The sequence below is a fragment of the Ranitomeya variabilis genome, chromosome 5, assembly GCF_051348905.1.
Source record: "Ranitomeya variabilis isolate aRanVar5 chromosome 5, aRanVar5.hap1, whole genome shotgun sequence".
NCBI classification, from domain to species: Eukaryota; Metazoa; Chordata; class Amphibia; order Anura; family Dendrobatidae; genus Ranitomeya; species Ranitomeya variabilis.
The window spans coordinates 310,463,081-310,485,375 of record NC_135236.1 but is presented as its reverse complement, the minus strand read 5'-3'; the positions used below and the strand labels follow the sequence as shown (position 1 = coordinate 310,485,375).

General features: G+C 40.6%; 1 protein-coding gene across 50 annotated transcripts in view; it reads right to left on the bottom strand.

Annotated features, from left to right (window-relative positions):
• Positions 1-22,295, bottom strand: part of CELF2 (CUGBP Elav-like family member 2) — a 632,182-nt gene that overhangs the window by 231,573 nt on the left and 378,314 nt on the right. For all 50 annotated transcript variants that reach the window (XM_077264514.1, XM_077264512.1, XM_077264519.1 and 47 more), the window contains one exon: positions 6,426-6,508. In XM_077264514.1, coding sequence (XP_077120629.1) covers positions 6,426-6,508 — 83 coding nt within the window. The remainder of the gene's footprint in view (positions 1-6,425; positions 6,509-22,295) is intronic.

Sequence of the window (22,295 nt, the reverse complement as noted above, 5' to 3'; positions counted from 1 at the left end):
ATCTCAGTCAAATACAACCACAAGTCAGCAAGTGTGCTGCTTGGGAGTTATGGTGGAAACACACATGGAAATGGTAATATTGGGTTTAGGAAGGTTTGTAGAGGAAGGAAAAGCAAGGAGTACAGTTTTTACTGATTCAGTTTTAGATAGAGGGATAGATGTATAGATGTCGCTAGAGCCAGCAACAATGACATCCATCATTAAATGGCTACAATGTCTTCCTATTAATGCGTGCCTCATGAAAAGTTATTAAAAACAAATGACATGTATGTTACACAGATGCCACTATAGTCAGTGTTTTATCACAACATTCATTTTTCCCACTAAACAGGAACAATAAACTAGATGCAAAAGGGGCATTAGCAAAGAGTCTATTATGTATGACCACTATGTCGCGAAGATATGTAATCACCTTATGGTTGTGTGGGGTTGAACCTCTAAAACATCCACGGATCCTTAGAATGAAGATGCCACCGCACTGGTTTAGCATTGGGTTCCAGTCTAAGTTTTTATTGCATTGCAGTGCTCCCAGCCACCAAGCTGTGCTGTGAAATGCAACTGACCTAATTGAAAGCAATAGAGCTGTGCTGCAGATCACTGTGCAGTGAGGTCACTGCATTTTCAAGCCCACTGATTTTATCTTAGCAATATGACATCACTTTGTAGATGGTAAGGTAAGGAGGACCCCTCTGTGGAAGTCATTCTTAGAATATGTGCACATGGCATATTTGCAAAGAGCGGAAGAGGACTAGAACTCTAGTGCCACCTATTGGAAGTAGCAATCCTAAAAGTCCATGTCAACCCTTTAGCGAGCCTTGTCACATGACTTAGGATAAAAGCCAAACCAGAATCTCAATTTGCAAACGCTGTGTTTCAGGGTACTGCCTATCGTCAGTGCAAAGTGGAGATCTGGTTTGGCTGAGTGAGAGGCGTCTGACCGATATCCAAGAAGTATCGTTTCTCCTTGTGGAGATTGACATGCTAAGCATGTCGAGATGAGGAGACTTAAAGCCGCAATGCTCTTGTGGGAAATATGCAAATTGTCTCTTCAGAGAGGAAGAGGACTAGAACTCTAGTGCTACCTATTGAAAGTAGCAATCCTAAAAGTAATTGTCAACCCTTTAACGAGCCTTGTCACATGACAGGATAAAAGCCAAACCAGAATCTCAATTTGTAGACACTGTGTTTCGAGGTACTGCCCCTCGTCAGTGCAAAGTGGAGATCTGGTTTAGCTTGACTTTTAGCATTGACTTTTAGGATTGCTACTTCCAATAGGTGGCACTAGAGCTCTAGTCCTCTTCCTCTCTGAAGAGACAATTAGCATATTTCCCAGAGGAGCATTGCGGCTTTAAGTCCCCTCATCTTGGCATGCTTAGCATGTCAATCTCCGCAAAGGAGAAACGATACTTCTTAGATATCATGGCATATTTCAGACGCTGGCACAGCTGCTGAGTTTTTCCTGTTGAAGCCACTTCAAGAAAATGCCAGTCATTTTTCTGAAACAGCTTCTTTGGCGGTTTTGCTGCCATTCTTGCTCTGCCGCTGACATCATTTAATCTATACTGTAAGTAACATGAATGTTTTCCAAAGCCTGACATTTCTGGTGGGTTTTGGGCAGTATTTGCTTCAAGAAGACGCCGTATGTACATAACCTTAGAGTGCATGTGAATAGCTGTTCAAACCATGTGTCTTATCCTGACAACTTCACTTGACTTGAAAACTTCTCATATAGATTCTGCAGTCTCATGCTTAACATTGAATGATACAGATCCATGAATCGTCTAGTGTAATTGATAATATACTATGGTTGAGTGCATACTGAGTCCCCCAATTCTTCACAGCTTGGGTACCAGAATATTGGTGCAAAATGCTTTGAAAAGCCTGTGCAAAAATTTTGGGTGGGTGGAGCTAGGGTATGAAAACCCTTTCTTGTCAAATTCATGACAAGGGGTGGGTTTCCTTATGCCGCAAAACTTACATCAGTCCCTGATTGGAGTAAGATTTGTGTCGAGGTGCACACGTAGGAGCACTCCACTTCGCACCTCACTTGATTCATTAAGACACATGCACCTCTTAATGAGACGCCTCAACTCCACCCGTTTCTTCAGTTGTGAAAACCACTGTTCTTGATGAATCGGAGCCTGAGTCTTTTTGCAGAGTTTTGGAATGGAAACTGAGAATAAACTTTTTGAAAGTTTTTGAGGAGTTTTGAGCTTTTGAGGAGGATTTTGGAGAATTTCTGCTCAGCTTCTGCTTGAAGAATGCCTCAAAAAGCTCAGTGTGAACCTACCTTAAAAGTCATTTCATTTATTTATTTTTATAAAAAAAAGTCTGTAAAATCTGACACAATGCTTTTTTTCTGAACCTGACAATTTATCAGATGTTTACTATTTATGATTCGTATATATTCTAGAGATCCTACAATTAGGATTGCAGTTTGGCAGTTGATTGTCCCAGAGAAATAAATAGAATAGTTGATTCTCCGTTTTTGATTCTGAATTTGTGTTGATGTTGACAGATCAAAATGCCTTTTATTCCATTTTCTTTAATTAAATAATAAATTGGGGAATGGCATATAATATTTGTTTCTATGCTGGCATTGCATGTGAGACCAATATTGTAAAGCTGCAGGACTAAAAAAACCTCTGTGCATTTTTGTTGTCTAGATGATAATTATTCTCCAAGGGAAAGTGTCAGGTTTTAATATCTCAAAGGCTTACTAACCCAATTAATGCAGCTCATGCTAAATTATCCAATTAAATGATACTGTGTATGGCAACTGTTCTGAAAGACTGCCACATTTATTTACTAAGCGGCTACTGGTCATGATACAAATGAACAGAGATGATGCCCATGAATTGCATGGTGCAATATTTGCTCAATATCAGCCTTTGTAATCTTGGAAGCACTGGATGTAATTGAAGTGAGCTATGCCGACACTGGAAGGCATAACTGAGCACTATCTGGGCAGAATGTAACAATTTCATATCAATGCTGATGGCCATTTCAGTAAAATGATGAGTCAAAAACAATGCAAATATTTCAGAAAAGAGAGACAACCAGTTCAGCACCAAGTTCCTGACAAAGGCACATTTTTGGAATTCATATCATATGTGCTTTTAACAGCTCTAAAAAATTGTCGTTCAAATATTCTAATAATTTAGAATCTAATTTGTAGCGTTATAAGAGAAATAATTGTTATGTGATTTTTATATTTTTTTGCTGATAATGGAGAATAATGTAAAGAAAAATAGGAAACATATTTCTATTTTTCACATTTTTTAATTTTAATTTTTTTAACCACGAATGAATGCTAAAACATACATAGTAACATACCATATTTTCTGGTGTATAAGACGACTGGGCGTATAAGACGACCCCCAACTTTTCCATATAAAATATGGAATTTGGGATATGCCCGCCGTATAAGACGGGGGTCATCTTATACGCCCAGTCATCTTATACGACGTGTGGTTCCCAGGGTCTGGAGGAGAGGAAACTCTCCTTCAGGCCCTGGGATCCATATTTATGTAAAAAATAAAGAATAAAAATAAAAAATATGGATATACTCACCCCTCCGACGAACCCTGGCTGTCACCGCTGCAAGCGTCTGCCTCCGTTCCTAAGAATGCAGTGTGTAGGACCTGCGATGACGTCGCGGCTTGTGATTGGTCACGTGAGCGGTCACATGAGCGGTCACGCGACCAATCACAAGCCGCGACGTCATGGAAGGTCCTTCACTCTGCATTCTTAGGAACGGAGGCAGACGCTTGCAGCGGTGACAGCCAGGGGCCGTCCGAGGGTGAGTATATCCATATTTTTTATTTTTATTCTTTATTTTTTACATGAATATGGATCCCAGGGCCTGAAGGACAGTCTCCTCTCCTTCAGACCCTGGGAACATCCAGGATCGCTCCCTGCACACGCCGTACCCGGCGTATAAGACGACCCCAGACTTTTGGGACAATTTTTAGGGGTTAAAAAGTCGTCTTATACGCCGGAAAATACGGTAGTTATTAAGGTTGAAGGAAGACTTTAAGTCCATCTAGTTCAATCCATAGCCTAACCTAACATGCCCTAACATGTTGATCCAGAGGAAAAATATTATTTTTAAATGTTGGACATATTCTTTTAGATGGGATAGGGCGAAAAACAGTAATTTAGACTGTCTTTTTTTTGTTTTATTTTATTTATTTATTTATGCTTTATTATATATTTTCTATATTATTTTTTACACTTTACATATTTATTTTACACACTGTAAAGGATCTTAAAAAACCTTTGAAGGACATTTGAAAATATTAATACATTCTTTTTTATTAGCCCCAGTTACAGTGGAAATTTCACTTCCTGGCTGCACAGCAGAGCCAATTGGGTCTTCCAGCAGCTCTTGATCTATCACTACATTTAGCGATCACATGATCACTGGATCCAGAGAAGGAAGCAGTGTCAGTGCTTCTTAATTTGTATATAAAATCACTAGTTTAGCACTGTGAATACAAAGATCGAGAAGTTAAACATGGTAATAAACCATGTTTATCTTCTCTTTGGGGAGTCTGGCTGTGTCTGAAAGCCAGCAATCCTCCCCTGAAACTGCACAATCTCATGCAAGCTGCATGACATTTTAGAACGTCAGTGCAGAGTAAAGTGTGGACTGCCTGCCTGCACTCATCAAACGGTCATTCAAAAATAGTTAGCACAAGCTATGATTTAATTCACATTTGATTCTGTTTAAAATGTTAAAAGAACACTTTGGTCAAAACTGATTAAGGCTATGTGCACACGTTGCGGATTTTTCATTTTTTTCATTTTTTCGGCGGTTTTCCTCTGCAAAAACGCTTTAAAAACGCTTACATTAACCATCCTGTAATTTTTAATGCATTACGCAATTTTTGTGCACATGTTGCGCTTTTTTCCACGCTAAAAACACATCGTGGAAAGAAACGCAGCATGTTCATTAATTTTGCAGATTTTTGGAGGATTTCCCACTATATTATTGCATTGGGAAGCTCCGGAAAAATATGTGAAAAATCTGCAAAAAAACTCGCATGAAAAACACGAGAAAAACGGGAAAAAAATGTCCACAGATTTCCTGCGAAAGTAGTCCGGTTTGCTCAGGAAAATTCTGCACACTTTCCTGAACGTGGGCACATAGCTTGAGAGTTGCTATCAGCTTGAAGAGCAAAAGTATGGTTTATTCAAACTGCTTACCTCCCACCACATCTATTGTTGTTTTCTTAGGATAGTATTTAAGCTGTCTGGATAGTGACGCCACTGATGCATTTTTTAGGCACACCATGCCCCTTCAGCCAAAACTGACTTCTCTTGATGTGGTCGGCCTAATGTTGGATCCCTTAAATCCACAGCATTTTTGCTTTTTTTGAATGTCTCTATTGGTAAGTTGCTTCATTTCTATTTAAAACTTATATTTCCTTCTTACCGCAAGGGAGTGGCTTAAAAACAATCCTGTGCAGGATGGAGAGGCAGTGTGTTGTACAGGGGACTGGATTATCTGTAAGTAATGTTCACCAACCAGACAAAATGTCAATGATAACTAGGTAATCTGAAATGCTTAATTCTATACTAAAGGGGTGCAGCAAATAGTATCATACACAATGTTGATTCAAATATATTTTATACCAAATGTATACAAAGTTGGCAGACTTCAATCAGGCTTTATTCATTTTTTAAAAGTCCTAATTAGCAGATGTCCCATTTTTTTTGGTTCCCCTGTCTCTTCAAACCACCTGGATTACTTAACTGATAACCATTAACTCTAGAAAAGTGTCAAAGACTTCTCTTTCGACCAGGCAGTGCCCTGCTCTGTGCAATCAATCAAGGGGCAAGGACCTCAAAAAAGAAGTCTACAGATGAGTGTCAGAATATCTTTTAGATATCTTCTATATAGCTTTCTTTCTAATACTTTTTTTTGCATGAAGCATTGCCTATCGAAAAGTTTTCTGACGCCATCTGGATGTTTTCAGTACCCTACAACACTACTTATATCTTCAAACCTTTGTTCAGCACTGGCGCTCATCTACATGTTCATTACCTAAAGACTTAAGTTAAATGCTTTTGCAGTTTGAAAAGAAGAACATTTCTCAAAATTCAATACCCATCAGCCAAAACAAAATCAAAGTAGACCGGATTACACCGGTGAGGTACTGCGGTAATGTTTGTTTCCAAGATAAAGCCTAAAGTACATTCACTGTATTGTACACAAAGCCATCTGACTGAGACAATTAAGGGATTAGCCCGACACCATCATAAGTCCATTCCATTGCTGCCCAGTCATTTTGAGCAGTGCACACTTCATCATGTACTCATGGGTTATTTGGAAAGAAAGCTATTCCCTAGCAATAAGTAGAACAAATAAATGACACTTAATCATGACATTGTGTCGAGGAGAAGAAGAATGTACTCACCCCAGGTAAAGTTTTAATATTGTGCAATGCGTTTTGTGCTTCCAGTGCTGCTTTTCTTGTATAAAACGTTACAAAACAACAACCTGCAGATCAGAAAGAAAGAGGGATTAGTAAATGCCCTAAAATAGGTTCAAGACATAGGCTAAATGATGATAAATTAGACGTCTAGTGAAAGAAGGGATTTATGAAGCCATTCTAGCTCCTACAACACAACATAATAGTCACACTCGTCTTCCTGTACTAACATATCTTTAGGGATTGAATGACTGTGGATGCCAGCTGACAGTAAATTCACTCCAAGTTCAAGACAAAATGATAACATTCCAAGCAAGGAGAAGAAAAATAAGAAAATGACAGTAAAGGGGGCATTCCTACTCATAAATTGATAACATGCAGCATTACTAAGAAAACATATAATTTCATGTTTATTAGGTTCTGGCTTCTGGGACCCTCATCTGTGTCCCCCTCAATATTGTTTCAGCACATTGGCGCTCTTAGTCACACAGCTGTATATGGAGCTTCATCTGGCCTTAATCTCTTCAATACAAGTACTGAAGTTCCCCTGTTTAGTGGGTGACTGGGTGAAGGGAAAGACTTTGAACCCCTTCACGACCGAGCCAATTTCCATTTTTGCATTTCCATGTTTTCCTCCCTTTCTTCCCAGAGTCATAAACTTTTTCTTATTTTTCTGTCCACCTAGACAGAAGACAGCTTGCTTTTTGAATGACAAGTTGTAGTTCTGAATGACACCATTCATTTTACCACATTTTTTCATTGTACTGAAAAACGACAAAAAAGTTTCAAGTGGAGAGAAAGTATAAATAAACCGCAGTTCTGACATTGTTATTTTTTTGGGGGGAGGGGGGAATTGTTTCTATGGTGTACATTTTGTGGTAGAAATTACCTTGTAATATGATTCTGCTTATCAGTACAATTATTGAGATACCAAACATTTCCATTTTTTGCAATTATTTTAGTGTCTTAAAAAAAAAAAAAACTCTGTTCTTGTGTTGGCATTTCCCGAGACTCATTTTTAATTGTAGGTCAATAAAACTGTGTGATGGCTTATTTTGGGCGAGACTAGACAACATTTTTATTGATGACATTTTGGGATAAATGTGACATTTTGATCATTTGTTACAGTATTTTTTGTGGAATTGATTCTTGACTTTTTTTTGCTTACCATGTTTACCGATCGGATTAATTATTTTTATATTTTGATAGATTTTATTTTGCTGAAAGTGACAATGCCACATATGTGTATTGTTTTTATTTTTATGATATCTTTGTTTTTAATGTGGGAAATGGTGAGTGATTTAAAGTTTTATGTTTTTCTTTATTTTTTTCATATTTTATTTTACTTTGAATATGTGATCGACTGATTGCTTGTGCTATATACAGCGATACCACAGCATCACAGCATATAGTAAAAAACACAGCGGCCACAGGCTGGGTTTCAAAGGAGCTTCGTAATGACTGGCACCGAAGTATTCAGTGGACCTCCAGCTGTCATAGCAACCCATCAGCGACCTGAGATCACATCATGTGGCTGCCCTATCAATATAATGTGAGTTTCTGAATATTTACCTACTGGGTAATTATGTGCAATTCTAATGAAGTACACTTTACTGTTGTATTTTTGCATATATCTGTTTTGATACTCTATATTTGTCTAGCATGAGGCTCTGTTTGACTCATTTGCTTACTTTGTTGAATCATATGTGTACCATATATGCATAAATATAAATATATCTGAATTTTTATATATGATATATAAGGCATATTTATATTGCCTGATTCTTAGTGATTACTTTACACGGGACATTCATTTTTTGATTGATTAATGCTGGATATATAATTGATTGTTATACATATTGTATGTGTACTCACAGGCACATGCGATTTTCCTTGATTCATATTGAACTTCTGATTGATTGTCTTTATCATGCACAAATAAGTTACTAATACGCACCGTTGTGTGAAAAAGTGTTTACCCCTTCCTGATTTCCTATTGTTTTCCATGTTTGTCACACTTAAATATTTCAGCTCACCAAGCAAATTAAAATATTACACAAAGATAACACAAGTAAACACAAAATGTAGTTTTTAAATAAAAATCTTTATTATGAAGGGGAAAGAAATCCAAACCTACAGGGCCCTGTGTGAAAAAGTGATTGCCCCTTAACCCCTTCACCCCCGGAGCTTTTTCCGTTTTTCCGTTTTCGTTTTTCGCTACCCTCCTTCCCAGAGCCATAACTTTTTTATTTTTCCGTCAATTTGGCCGTGTGAGGGCTTATTTTTTGCGGGACGAGTTGTACTTTTGAACGACATCATTGGTTTTAGCATGTCGTGTACTAGAAAACGGGAAAAAAATTCCAAGTGCAGTGAAATTGCAAAAAAAGTGCAATCCCACACTTGTTTTTTGCTTGGCTTTTTTGCTAGGTTCACTAAATGCTAAAACTGACCTGCCATTATGATTCTCCAGGTCACTACGAGTTCATAGACACCTAACATGACTAGGTTATTTTTCACCTAAGTGGTGAAAAAAAATTCCAAACTTTGCAAAAAACAAAACAAAACAAAATTGCGCCATTTTCCGATACTCGTAGCGTCTCCATTTTTCGTGATCTGGGGTCAGGTGAGGGCTTATTTTTTGCGTGCCGAGCTGGCGTTTTTAATGATAGCATTTTGGTGTAGATACGTTCTTTTGATCGCCCGTTATTGCATTTTAATGCAATGTTGTGGCGACCAAAAAAACGTAAATCTGGCGTTTCAAATTTTTTTCTCATTACGCCATTTAGCGATCAGGTTAATGCTTTTTTTTTATTGATAGATCGGGCGATTCTGAACGCGGCGATACCAAATATGTGTAGGTTGGGTTTTTTTTTTATTGATTTATTTTGATTGGGGCGAAAGGGGGGTGATTTAAACTTTTATATTTTTTTTATTTTTTTCACATTTTTAAAAACTTTTTTTTTTTACTTTTGCCATGCTTCTATAGCCTCCATGGGAGGCTAGAAGCAGGCACAGCCCGATCGGCTCTGCTATGCAGCAGTGATCATAAGATCGCTGCTACACAGCAGATTTGCAGGTGTGCTGTGAGCGCCGACCACAGGGGGGCGCTCACAGCCACCGGCAATCAGTAACCATAGAGGTCTCAAGGACCTCTATGGTTACCTTCCTGACTCATCGCCGACCCCCGATCATGTGACGGGGGTCGGCGATGCGCTCATATCCGGCCGCACGGCCGGATGCGGTAGTTAAATGCCGCTGTCTGCGTTTGACAGCGGCATTTAACTAGTTAATAGCGGCGGGTGATCGCGATTTCACCCGCCGCTATTGCGCGCACATGTCAGCTGTAAAAAACAGCTGACATGTCGCGACTTTGATGTGCGCTCACCGCCGGAGCGCACATCAAAGCGGGGGTCCCGACATGTGACGTACTATACCGTCACATGTCGGGAAGGGGTTAAACCTAATAAATGGTTGGACCATCCTTAGCAGCAACAATTGCAATCAAGCGTTTGCGATAACTGCAAATTAGTCTTTTACAATGCACTGGAGGAATTTTGGCCCCCTCATCTGTGTAAATAAAGGGAACCTGTCACCCCCAGGCGTTTGTAACTAAAAGAGCCACCTTGTGCAGCACTAATGCTGCATTCTGACAAGGTGGCTCTTTTAGTTCTTGTTCCTGCCACTGCTGAAAGAATTGTTTATCAAATGTGTCCCTCATACCTTGAATTCGTCCGGGGGGCAGGTCTTTCCCCCTAACACAGACGCACCACAGCCGTCAGTTACTTCTTCATGTTTACAGGGTGCCGCCTCCTCAGCGTTATTGAATTTTCCCGGCGCGTCCACGCAGGCGCAATAAGAAAGACATCAAGTGATGTCAGTGGACAGGCAGTGCTAACTGCGCATGCCCAAGGCCTAAGATCAGCGCACAGGTGCTGGGAAAATTCAATAACGTGTAAGTAACTGACAGCTGTAGTGCGTCTGTGTTAGGGGGGAAAGACCTGCCCCCCATACGAATTCAAGGTATGAGGGACAAATTTTATAAACGATTCTTTCAGCAGTGGTAGGAACAAGAACTAAAAGAGCCGCCTTGTCAGAATGCAGCATTAGTGCTGCACAAGTGGCTCTTTTAGTTACAAACGCCTGGGGGGGTGACAGGTTCCATTTAAGCCATATTGGAGGGCTTACAAGCATAAACCGCCTTTTTAAGGTCATGCCACAGCATCTCAATCGGATTAAGTTCAGGACTTTGACTAGGACACTCCAAAGTTTTAATTTAGTTTTTCTTAAAGGGAACCTGTTACCAAGTTTGGCTGATATAAGTTACGGCCACTGCCTTTCAGGGATTATCTACAGAATTCTATAATGCTGTACATAAGCCCCTGATCCAACCTGAAAGATAACAAAAATACATTTTATTATACTCACCCGGGGGCAGTCCGGTCCGATGGGTGTTGCAGGTTCGGGTCCGGCACCTCCTATCTTCTTATGATCGCTGCCTTCCTGTTTGCTTCATGGCTCCCCGGCATCACGCTCCTGCGCAGGCGTATTTATCTGCCCTGTTGGGGGCAGAGCAAAGTACTGCAGTGTGCAGGCTCTGGGTCTCTCTGACCTTTCCCGGCGCCTGCTCACTGCAGTACTTTGGTCTGCCCTTAACAGAGCAGATAAGTTCGCCTGCTTAGGAGCGTGATGCCGGGGAGCCATAAAGCAAGCAGGAGGGCAGCGATTAAAAGATGGGAGGTACCGGACCCGGACCTGCGACATCCATTGAATCGGAGTGCCCCCGGGTGAGCATAATAAAACTTATTTTTCTTATCTTTCAGGTTGGATCGGGGACTTATATACAGCATTATAGAATGCTGTAGATAAGCCCTGAAAGGTGGTGGCCATATCTTATATTGGCCAAACTTGGTGACAGGTTCGCTTTAAGCCATTCAGAGGTGGCCTTTCTGGTGTGTTTTGGATCATTGTCCTGCTGCATAACCCAAGGGTGCTTCAGACTGAGCTACCGATTAGATGGCAAGACATTCTCCTTCAGTTTTTTTGGCAACAGCAGAATTCATGGTTTCATTTACCACAGTAAGTCTCCCAGGTTATGAAGCATCAAAACAGGCACTGTCCTTCACATTACCACTACCACATTTTACTGTTAGTATGATGTTCCTTTTCTAAATGCTGTGTTATTTCTACTCCAGATGTAATGGGACATATACCTTCCAAAAAGTTCAACTTTTGTCTCGTTAGTCCACAGAGTTTTCTCCCAAACGTTTTGGGGATCATCAAGATGTTGTCTGGCAAAACTGAGATGAGCCTTTATGTTCTTGTTGCTCAACAGTGCTTTTTGTCTTGGAACTCTGCCATGCAGGCCATTTTTGCCCAGTCTCTTTCTTATGATAGAGTCGTGAACACTGACCTTAACTGAGGCAAGTGAGGCCTGCAATTCTTTGAATGTTGTTGTGGGGTCTTTTGGGACCCCTCGGATGAGTTGACACTGCGCTCCTGGGGAAATTTTGGTCAGCCGTCCACTCCTGAGAAGGTTCACCACTGTCCTATGATTTCTTCATTTATGGATAATTACTCTCACTGTGGTTTTCTGGACTCCCAAAGCTTTAGAAATGTCTTTAGAACCTTTTCCAGATTGATAGACCTCACATACTCTTATTTCTGCCAGAATTTCTTTGGATCATGTCATGATTTCTAGCTTTTGTAGCTTTTGGTCTACTTTACCTTGTCAGGCAGACTCTATTTACATGATTGCTTGACATAAATATTCTATCCTACTATATAATTGTCTAAGGGTCACTTCCGTCTGTCTGTCCTTCTGTCTGTCGTGGATATTCATTGGTTGCAGCCTCTGTCTGTCATGGAATCCAAGTCGCTGAATGATCGTGGCAAAACGCCCACGACCATTGCCACGACCAATCAGCAATGGCCACAGTCCGGCGGCAATATGGCCGCTCTTTCCTCCCCACAGTCAGTGCCCACTCCTTACTCCCCTCCAGTCATCCAGTCAGCCCTCACACAGGGTTAATGCCAGCGTTACCAGAGCGCGGTGTAACGCACTCCGGTTACGCAGCTATTAACCCTGTGTGACCAAGTTTTTACTATTGATGCTGTGTATGCAGCATCAATAGTAAAACGATCTAATGTTACAAATAATAATAATAATAATAATAATAATAATAAACCTTATTTCACCCTCCGACGTCGCGTCCTGTCTGCCGGCAGGTTCCGGTGCAAAGGATGCTATGGGTGAAGGACCTGCCATGACGTCACGGTCATGTGACCGCGACGTCATCACATGTCCTGCGCGCCTGTGCGAGAAGGACCTGCCATGACGTCACGGTCATGTGACCGTGACGCGACGTCATCACAGGTCCTGCGCTCACAGTCATACCAACCCTGGGACCGGAAGCTGCCGCGTGCACCGTACACAGGAGCCAGGACTAAGGTGAGTATATGTTTATTTTTTATTTTATGTCACTGGCCAATATACTACATTACTGGGCAACATACTACGTGGCTGACCAATATACTACATACTACGTGGCTGTGCAATATACTACGTGGCTGTGCAATATACTACATCACTGGGCAATATACTACGTGGCTGGGCAATATACTACGTGGCTGGGCAATATACTACGTCACTGGGCAATATACTACGTCACTGGGCAATATACTACGCTACTGGGCAATATACTATGTGGCTGGGCAATGTACTACGTCACTGGGCAATATACTACATCACTGGGCAACATACTACGTCACTGGGCAATATACTACGTCACTGGGCAATATACTATGCTACTGGGCAATATACTACGTCACTGGACAATATACTACGTTACTGGCCAATATACTACGTCGTTGGGCAATATACTACGTCGCTGGGCAATATACTATGTCGCTGGGCAATATACTACGTGGCTGTGCAATATACTACGCTACTGGGCAATATACTACGTAACTGGGCAATATACTACATCACTGGGCAATATACTACGTCACTGGGCAATATACTACGTCACTGAGCAATATACTACGTCACTGGGCAATATACTACATCACTGGGCAATATACTACGTGGCTCGGCAATATACTACATGGCTGGGCAATATACTACGTGGCTGCGCATTATACTACGTGGCTGGGCAATGTACTACGTGGCTGGGCAATATACTACGTTACTGGGCAATATACTACGTGGCTGGGCAATATACTACATGGACATGCATTTTCTAGAATACCCGATGCGTTAGAATCGGGCCACCATCTAGTGTATATATATATATATATATATATATATATATATATATATATATATATATATATATATATATATATATATATATATATATATATATCAACCTCCAACTTCTGACCCCAGTAACAACCAAATATCTATTTTTTATATATGTATCAGTATTTGTCTTTTATTTTATAAAATGTACTAAAAAAATTATAGAATACATAGGTTTGTATGGGTAACAAATGTTTCTCACATTCACTAAGTCAGTTCTCTGGCCCACTGCTGTTGAGTATTCACTGGCCCATAGTTGATTACTCTGTGCTCTCAGTCCTGCAAATATTAAATTTTCTCAAATTTTGCAGTCTAGATACTCACTCATATTATTAGCATTCATCATTTATAGCAATCACTGTAAAGTCTTAACAAAAGCACATGATTGATTCATTTTATGAACGATTATCAATATTTCAGTCATTTCCATGCACACTCCAGAGAAATATCTTGAATACACTTAATCTTTAAACAGCTGGTATGTAACCTAAGGAGTTAATTTATCTCTCAAGCCACTCATCATACTCAAAAATGTCACATATACAAGATTTTTAAGAGGTGAAAAATATTTTTGGCCTGGATGTTTCCTGGCAAAACAGGAAATTATTCAATATTACAAAAGTCTAGCGTTTCTGTGATTGATTCCATTCCCATATTGGACAATTATTGAATGAGACTACTGTATTAATATGCCCTTAAAGTGTTTTTCATCTTGCCATTCACGAGAACACATCTTCCCTGCCTCCTGGTTTTCTGAATGGTGGTGGGCTACTGATTGATTGGCAGTCTGGACCAGCGGCACTGCCCAACCTGTGCACTTTACCATACTATAAGCAGACAAACAAAGGCAGTTTTGCCTCAGCAGCACTGGAAGAGCAAAGTGGCGTTGAAGTTGGATGGATCAGGAAGTAACAATACACTCAAGAGATCTGGCCATCTTCCTAGGCGAGCTTACAAACTAAAAGAACTGTGCTCCTTGACTTGGAGACCAAACACCACTGACTAGTAATCTGAGCTTCGAGCAAAACAATAGAATAAACACTCCTTCCATTCTTATGAAAAACAAAAATTGTAAAGTTTCTTGATTTTAGAAGCACTTTGCGATTGTATCCATTAACAAACTTAAGAATAAACCTTTCAAGGTGAAATGCAGTTAAAATCATCTTATAATATGTCATACAGACATGTAAGAATACAACCTAAAGGAAATCTATGATCTGGGACCACCACTGACTTTCCTGAATGAAAGGGTTTAATAGAGTGAATAAATCCTTATGACACTACTCAGAGATTTTGGACATAAAATCCTAAGCAAAGCTAAGCAAAGGACCATTGATTTCAATAACCTTTTACTGACAATGTGTGAGATTTTTAAAAGAGTTTAAATCTTCTACAGAGGCCTTTTAGTCTAAAAACAGTGACAGATGGAGTTCACAAACTTCACCATTGTCTGATATATCAGATAATCATTTGACCTAGATATTCTGCTTTATTTTATCACTGTGAAACCAGGCAGGTTAGTTAGGTCTACATCGTACAATGTATTTTCTTATATTACACTTTTACTCAACAATAACTAAAATAATCATAAACACTAACTACACTTAAAATTTGAGAACAAGATTTGTTATTTTGCACACCCCAAAAAAGTAAATGTTCTAACAAATTCATGCAAAACCATATTGCAAAACTGAGTACACCCCAATGTAAGTCTTAGGTGCAAAGCTAACGTTTAGACTACAAAATTCTAATTAACAAGAATTCAACCACAGGTAAGTCTATTCATTAAACTGGTGTTCAGCAGACAGTTAAATAGAAAAGGGCATTTAACAAAGAAAATCCCTTCCCATTTCATTCTGTCAGCAATAGCACCACATGGAAGAGAAGTGTCACAAGACTTGAGAGAAAATAATTTCTTTACACAAGAAAGGTGAATGCTACAAGAAAATCAGCAAAGCTTTACTTATCATTCAGAATACTGTAACAAAAGTGACACAAAAAATGTAACAAAGATGGATCTGCAACCATCTCACAGAGATGTTCCTGCCGACCAGAGAAAATAACACCTAAACAGGAGCATCTTCTAACGAGAAGGGTTGAAAAAAAATTGACATTTACATTCACTGTAGTTAACTGAAGAAGAAGTAAGACAAACCATATGCTATGGCATCATGAATTCACAGATGTACTGCTCTATATTGAAAAAGATGGTGCTACAAATACTCTGCACCCTTGGTAGACGTGTACTGTTCTAACATGACAATGATCCAAAACCAAAACACTCATATAAGGCCACTGTTGCACTTCTGAAGATTAAAAGGTGAAAGTGTTTCAGAAGTCAATATGTCGCCTGATTTGAACCCAACCACAACACCTATGGGGAATTCTGAAGAGACAAGGTGAGCATCAGTCTCCTTTCAGGCTCTAAAAGAGGACGTTCTTGAAGAATGGGAGAAGATAGATATTGCAGTATGTCGCCAACTTGTTCATTCCATGCCTTGAAGACTTGGTGCTGTCCTTAAAAATACTAGATGTAGCTGTTTTTGATGTGAGGTGTATTCATTTTTGCATCAACTAATCTGAGTAAAATGAAGATTTTGTAATGGAAGTTATGTAACCTTATTTTCATGTTATAGGTTAGGAAAATGTTCTATTAAAATCCATCTTGTCAAAATTTCAGAAATTGCTTTTGGGTTCAGTGAGATATTGATTAAAATATTACTTTTCAAAGTAAAATATTACTATTATTATGAGCACTGTGCATATGAACAGGGCTGCCATCAGGGCATTACTGCCCTGACTGGCAAATGGAGCCCGGTCAGCACTAATCGGGCCCCGTCTCTTCTGCTGATCGGGACCCAGCGGGAGGATTTACTGAACCCTGCTTCTGAGATGCAGGGTTTAGTTACACTCCATTGCCATGCAAGCCCGAGCCTGGGCCCGCATGGCAATAGTTAAAGCTGCCAGACAATAGGAGTCTGACGTCATCATCATTTGCCAGCGAGTGCGCTCTTTCAGCCAGGAGGGAATATCGCTCGGCGCAGGAGTGCGGCAAGGTAAAAGGAAAGTTTTTTCTTGTTTTTTTTTATTGAAAGCAGCAAGCTGGCAGGATGGAGACAAGTGTCCATCCTGCTGGGGCAGAATAGAGACGGGGCAGAATGGAGACACAGGGGGCAGAATGGAGGCATGGGGCAAGAATGGAGACACAGGGGCAGAATGGAGACACAAGGGCAAGAATGGAGACATGGATCAGGATTGGAGACACGGGGCAAGAATGGAGACACAGGCAGAATGGAGACACGGGGAAAGAATGGGGACATGGGGCAAGAATGGAGATACAGGGGCAGAATGGAGACACAGGGGGCAGAATGGAGACACAGGGGGCATGATTGGAGACATAGGGGGCAGAATGGGGCCCCGTGCAGAATGGAGACAGGTAGAATGGAGACATGGGGCAGAATGGAGACACGAGGGCAGAATGGAGACACAGGGCAAGAATAGAGACACAGGGGCAGAATGGAGACACGGGGCAAGAATGGAGATACAAGTGCGGAATGGAGACATGGGGCAAGAATGGAGATACAGGGGCAGAATGGACACGAGGGGCAGGATTGGAAACACATGGGGAAGAATGGAGACACAGGGGGCATGATTGGAGACACAGGGGCAGAATGGAGACACGGGGCAGAATGGAGACACGTGACAGGATTGGAGACATGGGACAGAATGGAGACATGGGGCAGAATGGAGACACGGGGCAAGAATGGAGACACAGGGTCAGAATCGAGACACGGAGCAAGAATGTAGATACAGGGGCAGAAAGGAGACACGGGGCAGGATTGGAGACACGGGGCAGAATGGAGACACAGGGGGCAGAATGGAGACATGAAGCAGAATGGAGACACAGGGGACAGGATTGGAGACACAGGGGGCAGGATTGGAGACTCAGGGGTCAGGATTGGAGTCACAGGGGCAGGATGAAAGATATGGGGGCAGGATTGGAGACATGGGTCAGGAATGGAGACACGGGGCATGATTGGAGACATGGTGCGGGATGGAGACAGATCGGGCAGGATGGAGACAGATCGGGCAGGATCAAGACAGATCGGACAGGATGGAGACAGATGGGGCAAGATCATGGGGTAGGATGGAGACAGATGGTGCAGGTTCATGGGGCAGGATAATGAGACAGATGGGGCAGGATAATGGGACAGTTGTGGCAGGATCATGGGACAGATGGGGCATGATGGGGACATCACATGGGGGCAGAATGGATACTCATGAGGGCAGGATGGGAGAACATATGGTTGGAGCCAGGAATGAGACACACAAGGGCCAGGATGGGGGATATTATTACCATAGGGGCTAATTAAGGGATATTATTACTGCAGTGATGTATTTATTTTATTTTTTGAGTATACTGTTTTAAATCGGGATGCAATCCTGTTACTGTGCAGAGTGATACTATGTTGCCTTTTTTCTTCATTTGGTGTAGTGTAGAAGTTGGGAAAAAATAAGTAATGTGTTCTGCAAGTGGTGCTCTAGCTAACTATGTTATTTCCTGCAGAGATGAGCCCTGGCTGGAAGAAGTGACGTCGATCTGTGCTGGATGAAGATGAAAGACTTCACCTGGAGGCTTCACTTTTGAGTCAGTGTGTTACCTAATACACTGATACTATACACTATATAGTATATACAGCGGCTCTGTGTATGTCACCAGCGAACACTGTATTACCTTTTCACTGACACTGCATACTAAGTACATATCTCCTATGTATAATGGTACATATGGTGATATTAGTACTGTGGGGTTTTTTTATTATTGATCAGTATTGTAGTATTCAGTCACAAAGTGGTGGTAATATGTTGTCTGACCTTGGTGTGGTAGTATTAATTCCTTGTATGTGGTATTATTGGTCACCATGTGGTGGTAATATGTGGTCTGGTCATGGTGTGGCAGTATTTGTCCCTTGTATTTGATATTATTCGATCACAGTAGTTTTAATATGTGGTCTGGACATGGTGTGGCGGTATTTGTTCTTTGTATGTGATATTATAGGTCACTATGTGGTGGTAATATGGTGTCTGGTCATGATATGGTGGTATTTGTAACTTGTGTGTAATATTATTGGTCATGTTAAAAATTTAAAAATACACCTAAATTGTATTGCATAGTTTACAAAATGTTTAATAGGTTAGAGTAGAGTAGGGCCCAGCCAAAAGAGTCTATCGTGTTGTGGTGGCGGCTTAAAAAATCTTTTGGCCAAAACAAAGGCTGCTGGTGATATGTGTGATCTGTTGATGGAAACTGTTAATGTGTGATTGTTAAGAAGTGAAGTTTTTCCAATAGAGAGCGGTGGGGCTGTGGACAGTTTGAGGGGTGTAGGCGGGGCTGGGGTGGAGCCTAGGCTGAGTCTCTAGGGGACCTGAAAATTTTGCCAGTATGAGGCCCCAAAATTCCTAGTGGCAGCCCTGCATATGAATATATACAAATATATATTTCATGGAAAAAAGAGGAAGTATGATGGCACCAGGAAAGATGGTTTATGATGGTAATTAAAGTGGGCAACTTGCTGCAATAGTCAAAGTCTCTTATGGCAAACGGACCAGCCGTGGAATACTATCGTTCTGTGGTGCTCTACCAAGCAGTAATTCGTATTTGAACATCCAAAGAAAACAGAAAAGGTGGCACTCACCCAAGCGATGTATAAAAGATTCTTTATTCATCCATATATCGGAGTAAGGACATGCCTTTTGGGCTACAGGTAAAACGAGAGGGTGCGGGGAGTGAACCGGACAACGGCCGTTTTGCGCACGTTGCGCTTCAACGGGTCCAGGTATATCAAACCTGGACCCGAATAAAGGATCTTTTATACATCGCTTGGGTGAGTGCCACCTTTTCTGTTTTCTTTGGATGTTCAAATACAAATATATATTTATACACATACAACACATACATAAGTATATACAGTACGTACGTATTCCTGTTATATATTCTTCTTTACTTCTGGTGCCTAAATACTGTAGAGTAGCTGCAGGGAAAATTCTTATCTCAGAAGATAACCGATAATATTTCTACAGGTAATATAGATAAGTGGAGCAGCGTTGGACCCCAGGGTACTACTCCATCATTATAATTCACAAAAGACTACTCAGGTTAATACAAGAAATTCATCACTTATGAAAGTATGTAGATATTGCATATGAGACGTGAAATGTTCTGCATGTAATAATGAGCATTTTAATATGAGTTAAAATGTGTGCTTTTCTCTTTTATATAAAGGATACACATTGCTGACCAGACATGGATCTGATTTTGCTTCAGAATATCATTGGAGTTAATTCCTATTGTTATAAATATGCAATTTTTCATCACTGTTCCAGTGTTATATAGTCACTGATCAGAAGAGTAATTAACCAATATGTAATATGTCCTATTTGATAAAGATAATGTTTAGAAGCCAGGCTTGGCAATATGGGATTGCATCTGTTTTAGGTTATCCGTATTGCTATACCTCCTAATGTTTCTATTGCTATTGCTGCGTCCTATGCTCCTGAAGGTGGCGCTTATGAGCTAAATGTAATTTATCTTCAATATATGTTTGAACGGCAATGCTGACAGAAGAAAAAGTCTAAAGATTCTAAAGATACCATCATTTTAAATGGAACATTACTTTTATGGGCATGGCGCAATAATGCTACCTTTTTACTAGGTCAGTGTAGAAGCAGCAGATGCATATATAATTCTTAATGATCACTCAGATATACAGTAAGGCACAAAAACTGATTACTGGAAATCCCTGGTGATTTCCCACAATGCTGCAGTTATAGCAGTGTAGCTTCATTTGTGTTCGATGAAAACAGATGAGATAAGACTTGGTGTAAAGAATAGCAATAATATGCTTTCTTCTTTGAGTGGACTTTTGATCATCCTAAATGCATCGTAACCATGAATCCATATATATTTCCTTTACGAATACCATAAAAAATGTTCAACCCCTAACACTTTGAGCTTAAGCCATCATTATATCATACACCGCAGTTATTTTTTTAACAACTGAATTTTATGCATATATGCAAAGTATGGTGAAAAAGCTTTAGGCAGGTATGTAAAAGTGCTGCATAGTAAAAATGCTTTCAAAGATTGAAATGTTAATACCATATATTAATAATATATACTCTATTAGTATATATAAACAAACCTGAGTATAAGCCGAGGCACCTAATTTTGCCTTGAAAAACTGGGAAAACTTATTGACTCGACTATAAGCCGGGAATGCATTGTCCCCTAATCCTTGTCCTTATCCCCATCCTTGTCTGCATGGCCCCTTATTCCCATCCTTGTCTGCATGGCTCCTTATTCCCATCCTTGTCTGCATGGCTCCTTATTCCCATCCTTGTCTGCATGGCTCCTTATTCCCATCCTTGTCTGCATGGCCCCTTATTCCCATCCTTGTCTGCATGGCTCCTTATCCCCATCCTTGTGTGCATGGCTCCTTATTCTAATCCATGTCTGCATGGCTCCTTATTCTCATCCTTGTCTGCATGGCCCCCATGAGAAAAGCATATAAAATAATTCTACTTACCTTCCCTGCGCGCCCTCGCAGCATCTCATTCCGGCTTCCAGCAGCTCATGCGGCTGTGCGATCACATGTCCCTGCTCATTAAGGTAATGAATATTCACCTCTCTCCAGCCTATAGTAGTGGAGAGAAGTGAATATTCATTACCTTTATGAGCGCTCACCCATGAGAGCCTTTTAGCTGCTGGAATCTGGCAGCTGCAGCTGTAACTGTGCACGCAATAAGATAAACGAATATTCATTGTCAGTGCAGTGAATATTCATTTCTCTTTAGCAGCTGGCACAGACTTTAGCTGCAGCCGCCATCTCCTGCCTCCTGTGACTCGCTGCTGTGCCGCTCCCCCTCTCCCACCATAAACTGGGACAATGACTTGTGTATAAGCCGAGGGGAGCATTATCAGCATAATAAAATGTGCTGAAAAACTCAGCTTATACATGAGTATATACGGTAGTTCATTTTTATCAGTTAAAGTGAAAAGAATGAATATGGGAAAAATCTAAATCAAATCAATATTTTAGTGTGACCGCCCGTTGCCTTTAGCTCAGTATCAAAGTGTCAAATCTTGTAGGTACACTTGCGTGTAATTTTTGAAGAACTTGGTGGGTAGGGTGTTCCAAACATATTGGAGAACTAATCGCAGATCTTTTGTGGATGTAGGCTTGCCCAAATTGTTCTGTCTCTTCATGTTATCCCCGGAAAATGATTATTTTGAGATCAGAGCTTTGTGGGAGCCAAATCATCCCTTCCATTACTTCTGGTTCTTGTTGACGCTGAAGATAGTTCTTAATGACTTTGTCTACATGTTTGATGTCATTGATCTACTGCAGAATAAATTTGGAGCCAGTCAGATGCTTCTTTGCTATCAAAGAAGCATTTGAATGGCTCCATATTTATTCTGTGCATGATGTATAAGTAGCTGCCTGTATTTCTCAGCATTGAGGGCACCATTAATCCTGACCAAATTCCCAACTCCA